At 44.4% G+C, this 25,184-nt stretch overlaps 1 protein-coding gene across 2 annotated transcripts; it reads right to left on the bottom strand.

The window, feature by feature from the left end:
• LOC118964346 (uncharacterized) lies at positions 1 to 24,559 on the bottom strand. 2 transcript variants are annotated; one of them, XM_090221095.1, is made up of 16 exons: positions 24,269 to 24,559; positions 21,635 to 21,753; positions 20,103 to 20,219; positions 17,813 to 17,857; positions 17,608 to 17,634; positions 9,737 to 9,808; positions 9,196 to 9,258; positions 9,071 to 9,097; positions 8,829 to 8,909; positions 8,485 to 8,565; positions 5,354 to 5,450; positions 4,098 to 4,234; positions 3,843 to 3,962; positions 3,561 to 3,702; positions 3,197 to 3,299; positions 1 to 3,046 (listed from the first exon to the last, which is right to left on the bottom strand). In XM_090221095.1, the coding sequence occupies exons 1-16, from the start codon at positions 24,363 to 24,365 to the stop codon at positions 2,977 to 2,979; spliced, it is 1,398 nt and encodes a 465-aa protein (XP_090077221.1). In that variant the 5' UTR covers positions 24,366 to 24,559; the 3' UTR covers positions 1 to 2,976. The 2 variants fall into 2 exon arrangements, with proteins under 2 accessions (XP_090077221.1, XP_090077224.1); XM_090221098.1 differs by having other exon boundaries at positions 3,561 to 3,687.
• Between the last annotated feature and the right edge of the window lie 625 nt (positions 24,560 to 25,184).

Here is a 25,184-nt window from a genome sequence, read left to right as displayed (position 1 = left end):
TTCCATTTTCTCATCTTTATTTTGATCTCAATAATGCATGTCTGTGTCAAACATGTTTTAATTATGAAATCAGAGGAGTTTTGAAATCCTGATATGCGAGTGCATTCACCACCACCAAGCATTGTGTAATGCTACCATGCTACATGCTACCAGTGTACCTACAGCATACAGTACACTCATATTAGCCAAACTAATGGATATTTCATGTGTTTATACACGGTGCGATGGATAATACATTTATACCTGTCATATAAAAGTTGACGTAATATTCAGTCCTTACAGTTATACAGTTACATTAACAAGAACCATCAATATTTCTTTAAAAGCATATACCTTGTCGAGAGTTGACTAATATTTACTTACAGCATGTAGGCTTCATTCACAGCCTCCTTTGGCAAATCGGTTGCATTTTAAACTTGTCAATTACAGTACCACTAACATGCAGATGTAACATTTAGAACAGTCTTGAAATGACATATTTTCATACATCCACTTTTACGTGAGCAACAATATTTTCCTAAGTGTGGGTGAGGTTAAAGGTCGGCCTCCGTTGGCAAGGCGACCTATAGCTTGTGGTAAAGAACAGCTTATCCTGAAACGTTCTCTTAAACTACTGAGGGAATACAGGAAGTACTGCAGACTACAACTATAGTGTTCAGTTCTCCACTGAGTGGTGCAGTAGTTCTGCTCCAGTTATATAAGCAGGCAGGCTGGAGGTATCAAGAGGAGTGCTGCTATAAATACGAGACAGGAAGATGTCCAGAGCTTTCTAACTGATGCACCGTAGACTGTCATAAGGTTTCCCACCCTAACTATCGGAATTCACTTCCTACCAATTAGCAGCTAAACAAGCTTCCTGTTCTGCAATGAGGAAATGATTTAAGAACATGTAGTAGTAGCAGTAATAATAACAGTTTGCCTGCCTTCACGTGTCATATCTCCCTGCAGACAGTAGTTCACTGAGGTCCTCCTCTTTACCTGGAGGACTGATGGCACGAGTCATCAACATGTACAGTAAGCACATCTGAGTGAGGAGGGGGACAGTGTAACAGTCAGTGTGCAGCATAGACTCATTGGTCTCATCTGTGTTCTACAGTGGATATGAGGGAGGATTTCTCTGAAAACATTATGTTAGAGGTTCCTGAGTTAAACCGTGGAAATGTCAATCTAAACTAAAGCAAAGCTTGACCTTGCCCACAATGTCCACATTCTGAACGGCCCTCTTCAACTACAGTACAGTGCCATCAAAAGCTAAGAGCGCACGGGCCTGGCTGTCCAAATGGCACACTATCCCCTATATAGTGCACTACTTTTAACCAGGGCCCATAGGACTCTTGTCACAAGTAGTGCACTACATAGGGAATAGGGTGTCATTTGGGACAACAGCTGTTCAGTTCTACCAGAAGGTGAGGGTTCCCAGTCTATCAGCTTGGCTGCTATTTCCACAGGCAGTCATCTTGGCTTAATGCTACTACTGTACAGTACATAGCTTTACTGTTCTTCTGAAGAGGATCTGACCAAGGCTTCAGATCTGCCTCTTCAGTACAGACTGACCAAGGCTTAAGATCTGCCTCTTCAGTACAGACTGACCAAGGTTTAAGATCTGCCTCTACAGTACAGACTGACCAAGGCTTAAGATCTGCCTCTACAGTACAGACTGACCAAGGCTTAAGATCTGCCTCTTCAGTACAGACTGACCAAGGTTTAAGATCTGCCTCTTCAGTACAGACTGACCAAGGCTTAAGATCTGCCTCTTCAGTACAGACTGACCAAGGTTTAAGATCTGCCTCTTCAGTACAGACTGACCAAGGTTTAAGATCTGCCTCTACAGTACAGACTGACCAAGGCTTAAGATCTGCCTCTACAGTACAGACTGTCCAAGGCTTAAGATCAGCCTCTACAGTACAGACTGACCAAGGTTTAAGATCTGCCTCTTCAGTACAGACTGACCAAGGCTTAAGATCTGCCTCTTCAGTACAGACTGACCAAGGCTTAAGATCTGCCTCTTCAGTACAGACTGACCAAGGCTTAAGATCTGCCTCTTCAGTACAGACTGACCAAGGCTTAAGATCTGCCTCTTCAGTACAGACTGACCAAGGCTTAAGATCTGCCTCTTCAGTACAGACTGACCAAGGCTTTAGATCTGCCTCTTCAGTACAGACTGACCAAGGCTTAAGATCTGCCTCTTCAGTACAGACTGACCAAGGCTTCAGTACAGACTGACCAAGGCTCTCAGAAACATGCCCCTGCTGTCCTGATTAGTACAATTATAACATACAATATACTCCCTACGTACAATTGGAGACGTATACCTACTATATATACACAGTACGAAGCTCATGACAACGATAGTAAGTATTGTGATTGGTTAAATGCCTAGGTAATGACATCTGTGGCCATGGTCTCACAGCAATCTCAGCCTCATGCAAATGCTACAGTACATGACGTCATTGACATTGCAGTAAAATACACAGCACCCTACTTCTGATTGTTCAGACCTGGTTCTCTCTTCTTTAACAGTTCTACGTCGAGGTAAATATGGCTTCCGGCTCCACCCACGAGTCTCTCACTTTCTCAGAGCTTTCCCATTGGCTGTCTCTCCCTTCCTGGCTGTCTCTCATTTGACCGCCTCTCGTTCAGCGGCTGGTCCTATCAGTTGGGCAGAGCCTCTTCAGTCTTGAGTTGAGTTTTATTTAAGACAAAGTGAAATTGTCCAGTGCGAATGGATGAGGGGGCGTTTTACTGGCCCCGGCTCCCCTCCTCGGGAGCTACATGGCTTCAGCAGCGATACAACAGAGTTAGTGTGTGTAGTTTTAGTTATTTTGTCAGGCTTAGTCCAGTTTGTCAACACTTCCTTTTTGAGTCTCTTGTTTGCAGTGTTGTTGTTGATCTTTTATTTGCATTACCGTCATCCTATTCAGTACCAAAGCAAACGAGACAAGAAGGATCCCACTGCTGTGTCCAGGGTCCTCCTCCTCATGTGAAATACTTGCAGTTTGTAGAGTCAATGACACAGTACGGAGTACATCTGAGACGACCATAAGACCTGGGAATCAAGGAGAATTAGAACCCTCTGTCAACTAATCATGACAATGGCAGACAGTTACTGCTTCATAGGGAACACAAAGTTATGAGGTTACGTACAGTAAGATATGGAAAGCAGACAAGAATGGATCAAGCCAGTAAGCCTACTAACCCTGGGAGATATGAGTTGCATGTCTGATAGCCAAAGTCCTTTCCATCACATTCCTCGGCCCCGTCGTAGCGATAACCATCTCCACAGTAAGCATGTTTACACTCTGAGGAGGAAGGGATGGAGAGAGAAACAGAGGGGGAGAAAAATAGAGACACGCGGAGAGAGAAAGACACAGAGAGACAGGGAGAGATCAATAGCCATTCAAACCAGACCGGTGCTTCTGTGTGTCATCAATAGCATTATCATTTAACAAGTGCATTTATCCAAATCAACTTCCCATGCGGTAACTGAACCCACAACAAACAGAACCATCAGCAGAACCAAACCACGAATCTGGTTCATCCACTCTGATAACATGACTTACTGACGCAGCCGTCGGTGACAATCCTATTCCCGTCGTCACATTCCTCCCCACTGGGAATCTGAACGATCCCGTCGCCACAGTAACCCTCCTGTTCCGGAGCGTTCTCCGTAGACTGGAACGGCGTCAGCTGGAAGAAAGAAGTCTTTTACAGAGATTAGAAACTAAAACTAACCAAATGAAATAAAACTGTAACTTAAAGACGAACCTTGCCAGGCTGTAAGGCTGTATACTGTAAGCACTTAGACATATCCCGTTTAGAAGATAGTGTATCAAGTGAGGTACCTGAATGGGCAGCCATCCGCTGGTGTCTTTGAAGTAAAGCGATCTCTGGTCTTTCCGGAAGGCTAGGGCATTGTCCGTATGAAGACGATCTAGTTCTTCTTGATTGTTTACCACAAATATCTGTACGAGAAACAACAAAATACATTCTGGGTGAGACACATTAAAGACTAATTCGGCCTATTAAGTGCCTTAGCTGAGGCAAGTTTCTGATTCGCAATAAATGTTGATCATGTGTTACTTGTGTTGCCTGCTCACCGCCGGCACTTTGGCGTAGTCGCTCCTGGAACCATGTTCATCAAACTGTGGACTCTTCACACTAATGGAGTTACAGCTGCAAGGTCCAGGAAGACCTGGTAGCCCCCTCTCACCTTTCGTTCCAACCACGTAGAGTCCTGAACAAGAAATAAACATTTAGATCATATATTATCAATGTAGGCATATGTACAAAAAGTGATGTACACATGAAACCATCTCTATATCACAGAGTACCACATTCAGAGACAGCCATGAGCGAGGCCACAGGGACTATATGTTATAAATACCTCTGCTGAAATGCACTATCCTGGCCCCCTCGTCTATCTATGAAGTTGGTAAAGCAATCAACTTAATTTGCGCAGACACCTGAACAAGACACCGGCTGTCACAGTTTAATTACATGGTGACATAATGTTTGTAAATATGTAAGGAGCTTCTTGGCCCACTATGAATTTGTTTTAAGGACATGATGTCATGGCTTTAGCATCCGTCCCATCCCAGATCCCCCCGCCACCCCCCTCATGGTATCTGTTACACCTCAGGAGGGGGAGAGAGGGGCGGTGATCAGGTTCCTCTGAAGCTAAATAAGCTCTCTGGTGTTACCTCCTGCTGTGTTTTAATGTCTGCTTCCTTTCGCTGATGCTGCACGGGGGGCTGCCTGCCTGAAGCTTCTCACACCCATCCCTGAAGCTTCTCAGACCCATACCTGAAGCTTCTCACACCCATCCCTGAAGCTTCTCAGACCCATACCTGAAGCTTCTCACACCCATCCCTGAAGCTTCTCAGACCCATCCCTGAAGCTTCTCACACTCATACCTGAAGCTTCTCACACCCATCCCTGAAGATTCTCACACCCATCCCTGAAGCTTCTCACACCCATCCCTGAAGCTTCTCACACCCATCCCTGAAGCTTCTCACACTGACAGGACCTCATATTAAACCTCAAAATGTACTTTCCAGTGAGATTCTCCATTTTGCCTTTCTTTTAATTACAGGACAAGGTTTTAATAATCTAGGTCTGAGAAACTAGCCTTCAGAGTCCAGAAAATGGGCAGAGCCTCCAACAAAGAACATACCAATCACTCTAAATCTGACTCGATGTTCTTCCCTGGAATTCATCCAGGTACACACTCAGCCTGCATATCACAGACTGGCAACAGATTAGCATGTTAGCCCAGCCACACTCCCTAGCCCTACAGCGGTCTCTTTAGAAAGCGAAGCTCAGATGGGAGAGCTGATGGAGGTAGAGTCCTTACCTGAGGCTGGGAGACCTGGGGGACCAGGGTGGCCTGGGGGCCCCTGAGGACCTGCTGGACCTAGAGGGCCGATAATCCCATTGTCGCCCTTCCCTCCCTGTTTAATCAGACAAGAAAAATACCACATGTAAAAACATCGACAGACAAACATATGGTAAACCTTTAGTGGTCGAAACATGTCACCACATCATAGTGATTTGAAGTTACAGTATGTTGCTCAAAGAGGGCAGCAGGTAGCATAGTGGTTAGAGCGTTGGACTAGTAATCGAAAGGTTGCTAGATCAAATCCCCGAGCTGACAAGGTCAAAATCTGTTGTTCTGCCCCTGAACAAGGCAGTTAACCCACTGTTTCTAGGCTGTCATTGAAAATAAGAATTTGTTCTTAACTGACTTCCCTAGTTAAATAAAGGTAAAAAACCTTTTTTAATCACAGCTTCTAACAGCATATGATATTAAGTAATTAAGATCCAAGTAAGATCCTAATCCAGTATATCTCTCACCTGTTTAATAAACAAAACACCTCTTTAATACAGCATCTCTCACCTGTTTAATACAGTATCTCTCACCTGTTTAATACAGCATCTCTCACCTGTTTAATACAGTATCTCTCTCACCTGTTTAATACAGTATCTCTCTCACCTGTTTAATACAGTATCTCTCTCACCTGTTTAATACAGCATCTCTCTCACCTGTTTAATACAGTATCTCTCACCTGTTTAATACAGCATCTCTCTCACCTGTTTAATACAGCATCTCTCACCTGTTTAATACAGCATCTCTCTCACCTGTTTAATACAGTATCTCTCGCCTGTTTAATACAGCATCTCTCTCACCTGTTTAATACAGCATCTCTCACCTGTTTAATACAGCATCTCTCACCTGTTTAATACAGTATCTCTCACCTGTTTAATACAGTATCTCTCACCTGTTTAATACAGTATCTCTCTCACCTGTTTAATACAGTATCTCTCACCTGTTTAATACAGCATCTCTCACCTGTTTAATACAGTATCTCTCACCTGTTTAATACAGTATCTCTCACCTGTTTAATACAGTATCTCTCTCACCTGTTTAATACAGTATCTCTCTCACCTGTTTAATACAGTATCTCTCTCACCTGTTTAATACAGTATCCCTCTCACCTGTTTAATACAGTTTCTCTCTCACCTGTTTAATACAGTATCTCTCTCACCTGTTTAATACAGTATCTCTCTCACCTGTTTAATACAGTATCTCTCTCACCTGTTTAATACAGTTTCTCTCTCACCTGTTTAATACAGTATCTCTCTCACCTGTTTAATACAGTATCTCTCTCAGCTGTTTAATACAGTATCTCTCTCAGCTGTTTAATACAGTATATCTCACCTGTTTAATACAGCATCTCTCTCACCTGTTTAATACAGCATCTCTCACCTGTTTAATACAGCATCTCTCTCACCTGTTTAATACAGTATCTCTCACCTGTTTAATACAGCATCTCTCTCACCTGTTTAATACAGCATCTCTCACCTGTTTAATACAGTATCTCTCACCTGTTTAATACAGCATCTCTCACCTGTTTAATACAGTATCTCTCACCTGTTTAATACAGTATCTCTCACCTGTTTAATACAGTATCTCTCTCACCTGTTTAATACAGTATCTCTCTCACCTGTTTAATACAGTATCTCTCTCACCTGTTTAATACAGTATCCCTCTCACCTGTTTAATACAGTTTATCTCTCACCTGTTTAATACAGTATCTCTCTCACCTGTTTAATACAGTATCTCTCTCACCTGTTTAATACAGTATCTCTCTCACCTGTTTAATACAGTTTCTCTCTCACCTGTTTAATACAGTATCTCTCTCACCTGTTTAATACAGTATCTCTCTCAGCTGTTTAATACAGTATCTCTCTCAGCTGTTTAATACAGTATATCTCACCTGTTTAATACAGTATATCTCTCACCTGTTTAATACAGTATATCTCTCACCTGTTTAATACAGTATATCTCTCACCTGTTTAATACAGTATATCTCACCTGTTTACTAATCAGGTATATCTCTCACCTGTTTTCTACAGTAACTCTCTCACCTGTTTAATACAGTATCTCTCTCACCTGTTTAATACAGTTTCTCTCACCTGTTTACTAATAAATAATATCTCTCACCTGTTTACTAATCAGGTATATCTCTCACCTGTTTACTAATAAAGTATATCTCTCACCTGTTTACTAATCAGGTATATCTCTCACCTGTTTACTAATAAGATATATCTCTCACCTGTTTACTAATAAAGTATATCTCTCACCTGTTTACTAATAAAGTATATCTCTCACCTGTTTACTAATAAAGTATATCTCTCACCTGTTTACTAATAAAGTATATCTCTCACCTGTTTACTAATAAAGTATATCTCTCACCTGTTTACTAATAAAGTATATCTCTCACCTGTTTACTAATCAGGTATATCTCTCACCTGTTTACTAATAAAGTATATCTCTCACCTGTTTAATGATAAGATATATCTCTCACCTGTTTACTAATAAAGTATATCTCTCACCTGTTTACTAATCAGGTATATCTCTCACCTGTTTACTAATAAGATATATCTCTCACCTGTTTACTAATAAAGTATATCTCTCACCTGTTTACTAATAAAGTATATCTCTCACCTGTTTAATAATAAAGTATATCTCTCACCTGTTTACTAATCAGGTATATCTCTCACCTGTTTACTAATAAAGTATATCTCTCACCTGTTTACTAATAAAATATATCTCTCACCTGTTTAATAATAAAGTATATATCTCACCTGTTTACTAATAAAGTATATCTCTCACCTGTTTACTAATAAAGTATATCTCTCACCTGTTTAATAATAAGATATATCTCTCACCTGTTTACTAATAAAGTATATCTCTCACCTGTTTATTAATCAGGTATATATCCCATCTGTTTACTAATAAAGTATATCTCTCATCTGTTTATTAATCAGGTATATATCCCATCTGTTTACTAATAAAGTATATCTCTCACCTGTTTAATGATAAGATATATCTCTCACCTGTTTACTAATAAAGTATATCTCTCATCTGTTTACTAATAAATTATATCTCTCACCTGTTTACTAATAAAGTATATCTCTCACCTGTTTGCCCCTCTTCCCTGGTCTGCCCGTCGGTCCTCTATTCCCTGAGATTCCAGGTTCTCCCTTTGGACCCATTTCCCCCTGAGGACATAAACCACAGCACTCCATCAACAACAACATATGCCGGTACGTCATATAAATAACTGTGGTCCAGTTTAGAATTGTGTTCTTCAGTTATTATGGAGGGCCAGTTGATTCTAGTTCTATCCTGTTGTTCAATGAGCCTCCACTACACGTCACCCTACAATGACCTCCTCCTGCTCCTTCTCCCCTTCCTCCAGCTCCTCCACATCAACCCCAGCAGCCGATAAACATCAGATCATGTAACAAGATGTATGTCTCACTTTCTGTCCAAGCATTCCAGGGAAGCCCATTGTGCCCTTGTCTCCCTTCATCCCTCTCTCACTACGGTCACCACGGGAACCCTGATGAGACAGACAGGAGACAAAACAACTGTAAACAAAACATCCATAAACACACTGAAAACACACACATGTTGTTGAACCAACCCAGAGGAACTAAAATTTGGTTTGTAATGTAATAGAACAAAAGAAAGCAGTCAAAAACATTTGAAGTAATCACCCACCTTTTCTCCTTTGTATCCAGGTAAACCCTAGGAAGGAAGATCAGAAGTCTGAAGTATAGAAATTATGAATAACATGATGGTTGAAATCAGACAATTTTCTCAGTAAAGGATGAAGGTTCACAGACCTTAGGTCCAAGAGGTCCTCTTGCTCCAGGTATTCCCATCAATCCACCATCTCCCTTCTCCCCCTGCCAGACACAAACGCACGCACGCGTGCACACACACGGCTCTGACAACACAGTCTTCATCTACCTTTACAAATAATATCATACAGATGTGGTATCTTAATTTTGATCACTCTGTCGCAGAGAATTTTCCTGCACCATAGGAAATTCAAATGAGCCTCATGATTTACATAAATTCACTGAAAACCCACAGTTCTCTTTCCCTTACTAGATCTTACTGCTAATATATAACCTGCTGTGGCCTATCAAAACTACAGTCCATTCTCATTAGAAATGATCACTTAAAAAAAAAATCAAATCCTCCTGCTGCAAGATTATTTTACTCCTGCGACGAAACTGGTCAAATTAAGATCTAACACCTGTAGGTACAGGAACACACATATCTTATTGCATAATTTGTGTTCTATCATTTTTTTTCCATACTATGATACGGTATAATATCATATTGACATTTGGGCACCATGAAATAGGACTTACTCACCTTGGGCCCATTTGGTCCTGGCCACCCGGCTGGTCCCTGGCGCCCCGGGAGACCTGGAGGCCCCGTCCGACCCTGGTGGGCCACAACATAATTTCTTTAGCACAGGGTTCCCAAATTGATTTTTTTGCGTGGGTGACCCCTTATGTGATAGCAAATTCATCAGGGACAACCTCATAATATCAGAACACAAGTCCTACTTCAGAGTGGACTATAACTAGCATAGAAGCAGTTTTACTATGACTTCAAGTCTTGGGTTCCAGGAAATACATCTTTAAAGGCCCCTTTTAGCGTCAGAGAAGAAATGCTCATTACCTGGAATTCTACACATTTTGCCTTTGGGCATAGAGGCCATTTTGCAATTTTAAAGTTGATTTCTTGCAATTCTAGTACCAGTGTAAATTTCGCCAACAACAACTACAGTGGGGCAAAAAAGTATTTAGTCAGCCCCAATTGTGCAAGTTCCTCCACTTAAAAAGATGAGAGGCCTGTAATTTTCATCATAGGTACACTTCAACTATGACAGACAAAATGAGAAAAAATAATCCAGAAAATCACATTGTAGGATTTTTAATGAATTTATTTGTAAATGATGGTGGGAAATAAGTATTTGGTCAATAACAAAAGTTTCTCAATACTTTGTTATATACCTTTTGTTGACAATGACAGAGGTCAAACGTTTTCTGTAAGTCTTCACAAGGTTTTCACACACTGTTGCTGGTATTTTGGCCCATTGCTCCATGCAGATCTCCTCTAGAGCAGTGATGTTTTGGGGCTGTTGCTGGGCAACACAGACTTTCAACTCCTTTCAAAGATTTTCTATGGGGTTGAGATCTGGACTCCTTCGTTGCCCGGGCGGTTTGTTTGGGATCATTGTCATGCTGAAAGACCCAGCCACGTTTCATCTTCAATGCCCTTGCTGATGGAAGGTGGTTTTCACTCAAAATCTCACGATACATGGCCCCATTCATTCTTTCCTTTACACGGATCAGTCGTCCTGGTCCCTTTGCAGAAAAACAGCCCTAAAGCATGATGTTTCCACCCCCATGCTTCACAGTAGGTATGGTGTTCTTTGGATGCAACTCAGCATTCTTTGTCCTCCAAACACGACGAGTTGAGTTTTTACCAAAAAGTTATATTTTGGTTTCATCTGACCATATGACAGTCTCCCAATCTTCTTCTGGATCACCCAAATGCTCTCTAGCAAACTTCAGACAGGCCTGGACATGTACTGGCTTAAGCAGGGGGACACGTCTGGCACTGCAGGATTTGAGTCCCTGGCGGCGTAGTGTGTTACTGATGGTAGGCTTTGTTACTTTGGTCCCAGCTCTCTGCAGGTCATTCACTAGGTCCCCCCGTGTGGTTCTGGGATTTTTGCTCTCCGTTCTTGTGATCATTTTGACCCCACGGGGTGAGATCTTGCGTGGAGCCTCAGATCGAGGGAGATTATCAGTGGTCTTGTATGTCTTCCATTTCCTAATAATTGCTCCCACAGTTGATTTCTTCAAACCAAGCTGGTTACCTATTGCAGATTCAGTCTTCCCAGTCTGGTGTAGGTCTACAATTTTGTAGCTTTTTGGTCTTGGCCATAGTGGAGTTTGGAGTGTGACTGTTTGGGGTTGTGGACAGGTGTCTTTTATACTGATAACAAGTTCAAACAGGTGCCATTAATACAGGTAACGAGTGGAGGACAGAGGAGCCTCTTAAAGAAGAATATACAGGTCTGTGAGAGCCAGAAATCTTGCTTGTTTGTAGGTGACCAAATACTTATTTTCCACCATAATTTGCAAATAAATTCATTAAAAATCCAACAATGTGATTTTTCTGGATTTTTTTTCTCACTTTGTCTGTCATAGTTGAAGTGTACCTATGATGAAATAATACAGGCTTCTCTCATCTTTTTAAGTGGGGGAACTTGCACAATTGGTGGCTGACTAAATACTTTTTTGCCCCACTGTATGCCCAAAAAATACTTGACAACTTATTTTTCCTGACTAAAGCTATGATAATGAGACACTCTGGAAAAAAACGATAACTGTAACTTGATTTTAGTTGATAAAAATGTGACCAGATGAGAATTCCACACGAGACTACTGGACATTTCATTTGACATGAAGCTCCTTTTCATCTGTTTTGTCCAATCAGAAGTCAGGATATTTCATGCAACCCTCTCATTGGCAGAGTTGACATCTTTCAGTTGCGCGATCTGATTTATCTGATCTGTCCGACTCTCCCACAAAGCTCCCAGGTGGTCTCTTCAGTCCATCTTTTGAACGGCTGTGAAGCCAAGACACTTCACTTGTAACTAACCTCAACCAGAAACAATCATGTTTATTCTCTTTCTTACTTTCATGTAGGGAAGTTCTGTTTTGATATCATCAGAAGCTCTATTTTCCCATACAATAATATTTCTGGAATTTCTGGAAAGCTAAAATTCTCCCCTTCAATGAAACAATTGTTATTTACCCCTTCAACAGTCACGATGGGGAGAAAATCAGAGCTGTACATTTTATTTACCTGTAGCCCAGCCTTTATGGTTAATTATGGCTGGCTTTGGTTACAATCTGCCACAATATCAATGTGGCTAAACTATACCAGGGATAGTAGGCCTAGTGGGACAAGGCCACCTGAATGTAATCTACACCTTCATTAGGTTGATATACACTGAGCGTACCAAACATTAAGAACACCTTCCTAATATTGAGTTGCATCCCCCCTTTTACCCTCAGAACAGCCTCAGTTCATCAGGGCATGGAGTCTACAAGGTGTCCAAAGTGTTCCACAGGGATGCAGGCCCATGTTGACTCCAATGTTTCCCACAGTTGTGTCAAGTTGGCTGGATGTCCTCTGCGTGGTGGACCATTCTTGATACACACAGGAAACTGTTGAGAGTGAAAAACCCAGCAGCATTGCAGTTCTTGACACAAACCGGTGCGCCTGGCTCCTACTACCATACCCCATTCAAAGGCACTTAAATCTTTTGTCTTGCCCATTCACCCTCTGAATGGCACACATACAAAATCCATGTCCCAATTGTCTCAAGGCTTAAAAATCCTTCTTTAACCTGTCTCCTCCCCTTCATCTACACTGACTGAAGTGGATTTAACAAATTACATCAATAAGGGATCATAGCGTTCACCTGGATTCACCTGGTCAGTCTACGTTATGGAAATAACACTCTCTTCAAACAATAGCATGGTATTCTTTCACTGTAATAGCTACTGTAAATTGGACAGTGCAGTTAGATTAACAAGAATTTAAGCTTTCTGCCAATATCAGATATGTCTATGTCTGGGAAATGTTCTTGTTACTTACAACCTCAGGCTAATGTGATTAGCATATGTTAGCTCAACCTTCCGGAGGGGGACTCACCAATCCTGTAGAGGTTATGGAAAGAGCATAATGTTTTGTCCACTCAGTGTAAATTGTTATTATGTTGTTTGAGTGTCATTTCTATATAGACGACACTTTCTCATTCTGAACTTCTGACAAGAGTGGAATGGGTGTGGCTTCGTGAAAATGACCACATGAGCAGCTGCCTCTCACCGATTTGACAGCTCTAACAGAGTTACACCTCTGACACCGCCAAAACATCAGCTATGCGGGTGTCGGATATCGCCTGTTAACACTTAATCTGATTAAATCTAGGTCTAAGACTAAAACAGGTGACCAAATTAGTTCTACCCATTTTGCCATGGACACAGAGAAAATGTTGCCGTTTTAGGCATAAATTACAGTGCCATTATGTTCAAAACAACATTTTGGGGAATACAAGAAGAATTTAGTTAAAGAAGAGTATAATTGATGGAGAACTGTGGATATCTATATACCGATGAACCTCCCAGTCCCAGGCTGTGCATCTAAGGTTTAACAGAAATTGTGGTTGAATAATATATTGTATTGCACCCTCTAGTCTAAACACTTTTCACAGATCCCTTCTGCAAAATGTGTTTAATCGGTTGTTGGTAGCAATATTATTACAAAATATATTGTATTAATGAATGTATTATTATTGTTAAAAAAAATAAGAATCATGCCGCAGACCCCCTGCAGTACCTCCACTTTGGAAATGCCTGATTTAGCAGATTTTTTAAAGTTATCACACAATAATGGTTGGAGCAGACTTTTTACAGTTATCACACAGTAATGGTTGGAGCAGACTTTTTACAGTTGTCACACAGTAATGGTTGGAGCAGACTTTTTACAGTTATCACACAGTAATGGTTGGAGCAGACTTTTTACAGTTATCACACCGTACTGGTTGGAGCAGACTTTTTACAGTTATCACACCGTACTGGTTGGAGCAGACTTTTTACAGTTATCACACAGTAATGGTTGGAGCAGACTTTTTTAATATATTTTTTTACCCCTTTTTCTCCCCAATTTCATGGTATCCAATTGTTGTAGTAGCTACTCCCGTACGGGCTCGGGAGAGACGAAGGCTGAATGTCATGCGTCCTCCGATACACAACCCAACCAGCCGTACTGCTTCTTAATACAGCGCGCATCCAACCCGGAAGCCAGCCGCACCAATGTGTCGGAGGCTACACCGTGCACCTGGCAACCTTGGCTAGTGCGCACTGCGCCCGGCCCGCCACAGGAGTCGCTGGTGCGCGATGAGACAAGGAGATCCCTACCGACCAATCCCTCCCTAACCCGGACGACGCTAGGCCAATTGTGCGTCGCCCCACGGACCTCCCGGTCGCGGCCGGTTACGACAGAGCCTGGGCGCGAACCCAGGGACTCTGATGGCACAGCTGGCGCTGCAGTACAGCACCCTTAACCACTGCGCCACCCGGGAGGCCGGAGCAGACTTTTTACAGTTATCCCACAGTAATGGTTGGAGCATACTTTGTGGAATGGTATCAAATACATCAAACACATGGTTTCCATGGTTTCCATGTGTTTGATGCCATTCCATTTGTGGCGTTCCGGACGTTATTATGAGCCGTCCTCCTCTCAGCAGCCTCCTGTGTACAGTACATAGGGTATGTGTGGGAATAGCTGAGCCATATCAGAACTGTTAGAAAACAACTTTAAGCAGACCAGAAGTTCTGAACTGACTAGAAAACACAGGGCATGAAGACTGCCGTATACAAAGAAATTACCAGCTGACCTGGCATCATTTAAATAAAGAAAATAAGTATTGAATGAATCAGCAGCTATCCATGTAAGCTGTGTAGTGTACAGTATAATATTTCCATGTGTAATATCATAGACGTAGCATATAGCAGGAGTTACAAACATGATTGTTCTGAATAGTTACAGAGAATTCCATAAGCCGATCGGGATGTTGACATGACAACCTGTGTTCTGTATTTACCCTGGTCCGCCATGTGGAGAGAGAGAGAAGGACTTTAACAAGGTCTGTCACTCTGTCCGCTTTAATTAAATGATAGGCCGTATATATAGAACAGGAAGGCCCTCTGCTTGTGGGAAATAAAATGATTTATGGTCTGGCTCGAGCACTAAGCTAAATTGCACTGCAATGCTGCTGCTGTACACAGCCAGCCCTGCAGCTCAGACAGAGCAGGGCAGTGACTGAGGACACGTTCCAAATGGCACCCTATTCTCTATATAGCGCACTACTTTTGACCATGGGTCCTGGTCAAAAGTAGTGAACTATAAAGGGAATAGGGTGCCATTTGGGACGCATTGTGAAGCTCTCCCAACGGAACTGTTTTAATACATAACTGCAGCCACCAATTGATTAAGACCACACTTCTCTTCTGACAGGTCTCACTCTTCCCCTGTCCCTCCGACAATCTTCTATTTTCTATGCTATACATCTCTATGTGAAGGTGCTGTAACGCTGCACCCTCCTGAACAGGGCCCAGTGAATCTGGATAGGTTTCAGGAGCTAACAGGGTGACCATAAGTTCCCCATCTGTTAGAGGAGACATGGGACGGGGTGGGAGGTTTATCCACTCTCCTCTACAACTCAGCAGAATGATTCTATGCATCTTCTATCTCAGCGGCTCTCTCTGTGTCCTAGCTGTACTGGCATCGTGTCAAGGTTGTGCTGCTTGTCTTTCTCTCTCTGTGTCCTAGCTGTCCTGGCATCGTGTCAAGGTTGTGCTGCTTGTCTTTCTCTCTCTGTGTCCTAGCTGTCCTGGCATCGTGTCAAGGTTGTGCTGCTTGTCTTTCTCGCTCTGTGTCCTAGCTGTACTGGCATCGTGTCAAGGTTGTGCTGCTTGTCTTTCTCTCTCTGTGTCCTAGCTGTCCTGGCATCGTGTAAAGGTTGTGCTGCTTGTCTTACTCTCTCTGTGTCCCAGCTGTTCTGGCATTGTGTACAGGTTGTGCTTCTTGTCTTTCTCTCTCTGTGTCCTAGCTGTCCTGGCATCGTGTCAAGGTTGTGCTGCTTGTCTTTCTCTCTCTGTGTCCTAGCTGTACTGGCATCGTGTCAAGGTTGTGCTGCTTGTCTTTCTCTCTCTGTGTCCTAGCTGTCCTGGCATTGTGTAAAGGTTGTGCTGCTTGTCTTGCTCTCTCTGTGTCCTAGCTGTCCTGGCATCGTGTCAAGGTTGTGCTGCTTGTCTTTCTCTCTCTGTGTCCCAGCTGTTCTGGCATTGTGTACAGGTTGTGCTTCTTGTCTTTCTCTCTCTGTGTCCTAGCTGTCCTGGCATCGTGTCAAGGTTGTGCTGCTTGTCTTTCTCTCTCTGTGTCCTAGCTGTCCTGGCATCGTGTCAAGGTTGTGCTGCTTGTCTTTCTCTCTCTGTGTCCTAGCTGTACTGGCATCGTGTCAAGGTTGTGCTGCTTGTCTTTCTCTCTCTGTGTCCTAGCTGTCCTGGCATCGTGTAAAGGTTGTGCTGCTTGTCTTGCTCTCTCTGTGTCCTAGCTGTCCTGGCATCATATCAAGGTTGTGCTGCTTGTCTTTCTCTCTCTGTGTCCTAGCTGTCCTGGCATCGTGTCAAGGTTGTGCTGCTTGTCTTGCTCTCTCTGTGTCCTAGCTATCCTGGCATCGTGTCAAGGTTGTGCTGCTTGTCTTGCTCTCTCTGTGTCCTAGCTGTCCTGGCATCGTGTAAAGGTTGTGCTGCTTGTCTTGCTCTCTCTGTGTCCTAGCTGTTCTGGCATCGTGTACAGGTTGTGCTGCTTGTATTTCTCTCTCTGTGTCCCAGCTGTCCTGGCATCGTGTAAAGGTTGTGCTGCTTGTCTTGCTCTCTCTGTGTCCTAGCTGTTCTGGCATTGTGTACAAGTTGTGCTACTTGTCTTTCTCTCTCTGTGTCCTAGCTGTCCTGGCATTGTGTCAAGGTTGTGCTGCTTGTCTTTCTCTCTCTGTGTCCTAGCTGTTCTGGCATTGTGTACAGGTTGTGCTGCTTGTCTTTCTCTCTCTGTGTCCTAGCTGTTTTGGCATCGTGTACAGGTTGTGCTGCTTGTCTTTCTCTCTCTGTGTCCTAGCTGTCCTGGCATCGTGTCAAGGTTGTGCTGCTTGTCTTGCTCTCTCTGTGTCCTAGCTGTTCTGGCATTGTGTACAAGTTGTGCTGCTTGTCTTTCTCTCTCTGTGTCCTAGCTGTCCTGGCATCGTGTCAAGGTGGTGCTGCTTGTCTTGCTCTCTCTGTGTCCTAGCTGTCCTGGCATCGTGTAAAGGTTGTGCTGCTTGTCTTTCTCTCTCTCTGTATCCTAGCTGTCCTGGCATCGTGTCAAGGTTGTGCTGCTTGTCTTGCTCTCTCTGTGTCCTAGCTGTCCTGGCATCGTGTACAGGTTGTGCTGCTTGTCTTTCTCTGAATGTCATAATGCTCATAACCAGGCAGCGGGCGGACAGACGGGCGGCGGGGACGTGAGTTACAGCCCACCAGACAGACTGAGGAGGGACTGGATCTCATTTTTCAGCAAATCCACTTAGCAGAGCTAATAGAATGATCAATGGGTGCTCTCACCTTTTGTCCAGGTCGTCCCAGTTCTCCCTGGCAACAAGATTGTTGGATGGAGGTGGAGAGAGAGAGCGAAGAAGAGAGACAAAGAGACAGACAGAGATATAACTACTGATTTTTTATACAAGGCCTTTCCGCTTCGTATAATGGTAGTTTTCAATCATTCACTAAACATCTAATGCAAAAACAACTGTTTATAAATTACACTTACCTTTTCACCTTTTGGTCCCGTCAGACCTGGTAGCCCAGCTGGACCCTGTAGAAGGTCAACAATAATCAGATATCTAACCAATCAGAACATGGGCTTTTTCTGTCTTTATGCCATCAACTGATTATTTACAATCCCAGTAATATTCTAAATATTATTTCCCTTCACAATGTCATGTTAATGAGTAGGTACAGGATCCATACGGACACCAAATGTGTTTGTTGTTAGCTTCCTTAGCAGTCAGCTAACTCCGGTGCCATACTGTATAGGCTAAATTGTGTATGAATACAGATGTGAAAAACAAATCTGAAGAGTTTTCCAATCATGCTCTCCTCTCCCTGACAGAATGCCATCTAGGCAAGTGGCCATTTATAGGACTCTGGAATTACTATAGGATCTTCTGCATTACAACACCACCACCACCCTCCACACAGCAACACCACCACCACCCTCCACACAGCAACACCACCACCACCCTCCACACAGCAACAACACCACCCACCCTCCACACAGCAACAACACCACCACCCTCCACACAGCAACAACACCACCCACCCTCCACACAGCAACACCACCACCACCCTCCACACAGCAACACCACCACCACCCTCCACACAGCAACAACACCACCCACCCTCCACACAGCAACACCACCACCACCCTCCACACAGCAACAACACCACCCACCCTCCACACAGCCACACCACCACCCACCCTCCACACAGCAACAACACCACCACCCACCCTCCACACAGCAACAACACCACCACCCACCCTCCACACAGCAACAACACCACCACCCACCCTCCACACAGCAACAACACCACCACCCACCCTCCACACAGCAACAACACCACCACCCACCCTCCACACAGCAACAACACCACCACCCACCCTCCACACAATAACACCACCACCACCCTCCACACAGTACCATCACCACCCACCCTCCACACAGCAACACCACCACCCACCAACCCTCCACACAGCACCACCACCCACCCACCCACCCTCCACACAGCAACATCACCACCCACCCTCCACACAGCAACACCACCACCCACCCTCCACACAGCAACAACACCACCACCCACCCTCCACACAACACCACCACCCACCAACCCTCCACACAGCACCACCACCCACCCACCCTCCACACAGCAACATCACCACCCACCCTCCACACAGCAACACCACCACCCACCCTCCACACAGCAACACCACCACCCACCCTCCACACAGAAACAACACCACCACCCACCCTCCACACAGCAACAACACCACCCCCACCCTCCACACAGCAACAACACCACCACCCACCCTCCACACAGCAACAACACCACCCCCACCCTCCACACAGCAACAACACCACCACCCACCCTCCACACAATAACACCACCACCCACCCTCCACACAGCAACACCACCACCCACCCTCCACACAGCAACACCACCCAACCTGGTGGGCGATACAGGAATTGACTCCCTCCACTCAATATGTCTTTCCATGCAGACTGTTTGGGTTGTTTCTAAGAATGGTGTGTGGAGGGACGGAGAGTCGTGGCAGTCAGTGGAAAAAGTCTATTTGCGTCGTGTCTAAATGTGGAGCATTAATGTGTTGCAGAGCTCCATGTAATCCCCATTCCTGTCCCCGTCCCGTCTCCGTCCCTGTCCCCGTCTCCGTCTCCATCTCCTTCCCAGTCTCTGTCCCTGTCCCGTCCCTGTCCCCGTCTCTGTCCCTGTCTCCGTCCATGTCCCCGTCCCCGTCTCCGTCCCTGTCCCCGTCCCTGTCTCTCTCTGTCCCTGTCCCTGTCTCCGTCCCCATCTCTGTCCCTGTCTCTGTCCCTGTCTCTGTCTCTGTCTCTGTCCCTGTCCCTGTCCCCATCTCTGTCCCTGTCTCTGTCCCCGTCTTCGTCCCCGTCCCCGTCTCCATCCCCGTCCCTGTCCCCATCTCCGTCCCCGTCCCTGTCCCTAGCTCTAGAGGAACAAGAGGAAGGAAGGAGAAGGAACTCACATGGGTCTCAGATGGTAAAGAGCTGATAGAGGTCTATAGAGGACTTAGCCAACCCCCCAACACCTGTCTACCACCATTACTGACAAGTAAGGAAGCTCAGGCAACTAACCATTGTCTCCACCTGATAAACCCTGATTAAATACTCTTCCAAATATCTGCATTATAACCGTATTATAACTGTATGGGCCATTATCGGGCTTAAAAAATATATATTGAATTGATGAAGCCAGTGGGATGACAACATTAACAGAGACATTTGGGGGTGGATAGGTTTACCTACCTGAGGACCGGGGGGTCCGTTGGGGCCAGGAGGGCCTGGGACACAGCTGGGCCCTTTCAGCTCCGTCCCTGTATCTGGATCTGGTCTGTGATCACCTCCCTTACTGGTCTCCTCATTCTAAACCAATCAAACAAAAACACTCTTCCATTCAATCAGTGCTCTATTTTATAATAAAATGATCAGTAGCCGTTTGTGGTACTGAAGTACAATTACAGTGCAGTTAAGATTGTGGGTCACTTATGCTCACTACTTGCCAATCAAAATGACAGCTGTGTGTCATGTCATCTGTCAATTTGAATTTGAGATTCTACACAATTATTCAGTGTCAACTCCTGCTCATCACCCCTCTTGAGTTTACAGTCCAGGCTCGAGACTGAGGGTTGTATCTCTGGGAAAGGGAAGGGGGATACCTAGTCAGTTGTACAACTGAATGCATTCAACTGAAATGTGTCTTCAGCATTTAATCCAACCCCTCTGAATTAGAGAATTAGAGAGGTGCGGGGGGGCTGCCTTAATCAACATCCACGTCATCGGCGCCCGGGGAACAGCAGCTGCCTTGCTCAGGGCCAGAACGACAGAGGACCCTCTAACAGGATAGACAGAGTTGTATCTCTGAGAGGACCCTCTAACAGACAGAGTCGTATCTCTGAGAGGACCCTCTAACAGACAGAGTTGTATCTCTGAGAGGACCCTCTAACAGGATAGACAGAGTTGTATCTCTGAGAGGACCCTCTAACAGACAGAGTTGTATCTCTGAGAGGACCCTCTAACAGGATAGACAGAGTTGTATCTCTGAGAGGACCCTCTAACAGACAGAGTTGTATCTCTGAGAGGACCCTCTAACAGACAGAGTCGTATCTCTGAGAGGACCCTCTAACAGACAGAGTTGTATCTCTGAGAGGACCCTCTAACAGACAGAGTCGTATCTCTGAGAGGACCCTCTAACAGACAGAGTTGTATCTCTGAGAGGACCCTCTAACAGGCAGAGTTGTATCTCTGAGAGGACCCTCTAACAGACAGAGTTGTATCTCTGAGAGGATCCTCTAACAGACAGAGTCGTATCTCTGAGAGGACCCTCTAACAGGATATACAGAGTCGTATCTCTGAGAGGACCATCTAACAGACAGAGTCGTATCTCTGAGAGGACCCTCTAACAGGATATACAGAGTTGTATCTCTGAGAGGACCCTCTATGGTCATATCACCTCATCAACCCTGATCTGCAGTCAGCACTGTTGGGAGACCAGTTAATCCATTGCTTCCTGCACACACCTACTCTATCATCAGAAATCCCTACTGCTCTTAGTCAGTGGCGGAGGAGGGCAAGAGTGAGGCTAAGTCAGAAATGACACACTGTTCCCTATACATTATAGTCCACTACTTTTGACCACAGCCCTATCAAATGTAGTACGCTAAATAGGGAATAGGGTGCCATTTGGAACGTAGCCAGGGAGTGAGGGTTGGACAGCACCCAAGGACAAATAAACAATCATACACCTGTCAAACGGGCAAGTCACATGACATTGGACTCACATGACCACCGGGGTGCCACAGTGAGGGAGGAGGAGGGAATAGGGGGGGCGGGGGTGGACTCAGTAAACAGCAGGGGTTGAATTTCCTCTGCTGGTCCACGGCAGGTTGTTGTTGGAGAGCTGAGGAAAGTAGTGGACAGTATGGTAAGTCAGTCACATGGGAAATGAATACACACCGACCCTGCAGAGGATGCCCTTGTAATAGACATATTTCATTTGTTTGTCATGTTGACATCAGTGGGAAATTAAATGAATAGAGTCCGTGTCAAAACTAGTTGAAGGGGCTTAAAGAAAACTCAATGTTGGCTTATTTCTAACAGCATCAGAGTGGATGGTAAGGTGTGTAATAGAATCTGTATGTTACTGCATCCTGCAGAGGCAGAGAACAAACACCTCACTAACAAGCCACGAAGGAAAAGCTCCTGCATAGGGGCATTGGCAAAGAAGTGGTGTTGCAGCTGCCAAGTTAAAATCCACTCAATCAGCAGATCCTCCCCTTCACAAAAAACATCAGCTGAACTGAAAGTAATCTGTAAATGTATCCAAATGTACAGTTGTGGCCAAAAGTTTTGAGAATGACACAAATATAAATTTTCAAAGGCTGCTGCCTCATTTTGAATGATGGCAATTTGCATATACTCCAGAATGTTATGAAGAGTGATCAGATGAATTGCAATTAATTGCAAAGTCCCTCTTTGCCATGCAAATGAACTGAATCCCTAAAAAACATTTCCACTGCATTTCAGCCCTGCCACAAAAGGATCAGCTGACATCATGTCAGCGATTCTCTCGTTAACGCAGGTGTGAGTGTTGACGAGGACAAGGCTGGAGATCTCTGTCATGCTGATTGAGTTCGAATAACAGACTGGAAGCTTCAAAAGGAGGGTGGTGCTTAGAATCATTGCTCTTCCTCTGTCAATCATGGTTACCTGCAAGGAAACACGTGCCGTCATCATTGCTTTGCAAAAAAAGGGCTTCACAGGCAAGGTTATGGTTGCCAGTAAGATTGCACCTAAATCAACCATTTATCGGATCATCAAGAACTTCAAGGAGAGCGGTTCAATTGTTGTGAAGAAGGCTACAGGGCGCCCAAGACATTCCATCAAGCGCCAGGACCGTCTCCTAAAGTTGATTCAGCTGCGGGATCGGGGCACCACAGAGCTTGATCAGGAATGGCAGCAGGCAGGTGTGAGTGCATCTGCATGCACAGTGAGGCGTAGACTTTTGGGGGATGGCCTGGTGTCAAGAAGGGCAGCAAAGAAGCCACTTCTCTCCAGGAAAAACATAAGGGACAGACTGATATTCTGCAAAAGGTACAGGGATTGGACTGCAGAGGACTGGGGTAAAGTCATTTTCTCTGATGAATCCCCTTTCCGATTGTTTGGGGCATCCGGAAAAAAGCTTGTCCGGAGAAGACAAGGTGAGCGCTACCATCAGTCCTGTGTCATGCCAACAGTAAAGCATCCTGAGACCATTCATGTGTGGGGTTGCCTCTCAGCCAAGGGACTGGGCTCACTCACAATTTTGCCTAAGAACACAGCCATGAATAAAGAATACCAACACATCCTCCGAGAGCAACTTCTCCCAACCATCCAGGAACAGTTTGGTGACAAACAATGCCTTTTCCAGCATGATGGAGCACCTTGCCATAAGGCAAAAGTGATAACTAAGTGGCTCGGGGAACAAAACATCGATATTTTCAGTTCATGGCCAGGAAACTCCCCAGACCTTAATCCCATTGAGAACTTGTGGTCAATCCTCAAGAGACGGGTGGACAAACAAAAACCCACAAATTCTGACAAACTCCAAGCATTGATTATGCAAGAATGGGCTGCCATCAGTCAGGATGTGGCCCAGAAGTTAATTGACAGGATGCCAGGGCGGATTGCAGAGGTCTTGAAAAAGAAGGGTCAACACTGCAAATATTGACTCTTTGCATCAACTTCATGTAATTGTCAATAAAAGCCTTTGACACTTATGAAATGCTTGTAATTATACTTCAGTATTCCATAGTAACATCTGACAAAAATATCTAAAGACACTGAAGCAGCAAACTTTGTGGAAATTAATATTTGTGTCATTCTCAAAACTTTTGGCCAAGACAGTACAGTCTGGTAGGTTGTTGACAACACTAGACGCTAGAACTGGTATCTACATAGATATACAACAACAAGTAAAATAGCTCTACAAATCTAACACGTAATAACTAGAATCCAATAAGAACAGCAGAAATATTCCGACTGGGAGCTGTAACATGATACGTGGAGTCATCCACACCGGAGAGAGCTGCTCCTGGCTCTGACTGAATACACATATGAAGCACCATGCGCCTTCCCTGTCAGGAACTGTCCACAGACGCTATTTATAGAGACATTTCCATTCTGACAGCATTTCATATTCCATAAATGAAGGGAAAATACACAGGAACACACACTTCTTCAAAAGTGCAAAGACAATCAGGATAAGACACGACATGGGGTTTACCCAGGGTCGGACTGCAGCTTGTCAAAACCGTGCATGACATATTCCTGCACGCACACACACATATAAACACACACACACACACACACATAAACACACACACATGCATGAGTATGCGCATGTACACACACACACACACGGCTGGCTCGCTTACCTGCTGGGAATGAGAGAATATTGTCCAGGAAAGAGGACTGAGACAAGACATAACAAAACAATAGTGGAAGATAGAGTCCAAATGTGATAAGGATCATGCTGCTGTCAATACAATGCCCTCTCTCTCCAACTTGGGTTTACTGAGGAGCCACAGCAAAACGACTCCACTCTCACTCTCTGACTCTCTCTTGCCTACTGCCCTCAACAGCCCGCTCTCTCCTCTCTCAGTATCCCTGCGTCTTTAGGAGGGGGGTGCCTGCCAACCATTGCCCATTAAATCTCCTGCCTCAGTGAGCGCTAAATTTACAGGAGGCATCGTGTCAGCTGCTCTTTGTGACAATATTACAATCTTACTACTGCAAGGGATGCCTTTCTGAATCCTTTCCCCTCTCCTCTCACAAGGAAACAAGACGACACAACGACGACACAACATACTACATGGCTGGAATGTCATTGGAAAGACAAAGACCATACATACTATGTGGTCACTTCACAACTGTAGACAAATAAACAGAACACAATTTCACAAGGTATCTGATCTTGTACATGTTGCACAAGACAAGGAAAGATGAACACGGTTCTGTCATGAATGCATGCAAATCACAAAGCACCTGTGTCGGGTTGTCACCGTAAAAAATATATAATCTAAAACACCACAACGTCGGCCTCTAGGATATATCAATTAGACCCCCATCTATTTATCAGCCTCTGCCGCAACATTAATGGCCAGGCATTTATAAAGAGGCACTTGGATCGTGGGTTGGCAGGGGATCAATATAGACGCCAGTATCAATTTAAATAAATTAATGTAAAAGTTTTGAATTATATTTGCCATTTTCCCAATTAGAGCAATCAGTTGTTTGCATGTGTAGGTGATTGCCATGACTTGAATTTTACGTTCAGTTTTATCACCCCAA

Source organism: Oncorhynchus mykiss, chromosome 3 (genome assembly GCF_057628025.1).
Source record: "Oncorhynchus mykiss isolate SJ-2025 chromosome 3, ASM5762802v1, whole genome shotgun sequence".
NCBI classification, from domain to species: Eukaryota; Metazoa; Chordata; class Actinopteri; order Salmoniformes; family Salmonidae; genus Oncorhynchus; species Oncorhynchus mykiss.
This window is presented reverse-complemented; position numbering and strand designations above follow the sequence as displayed.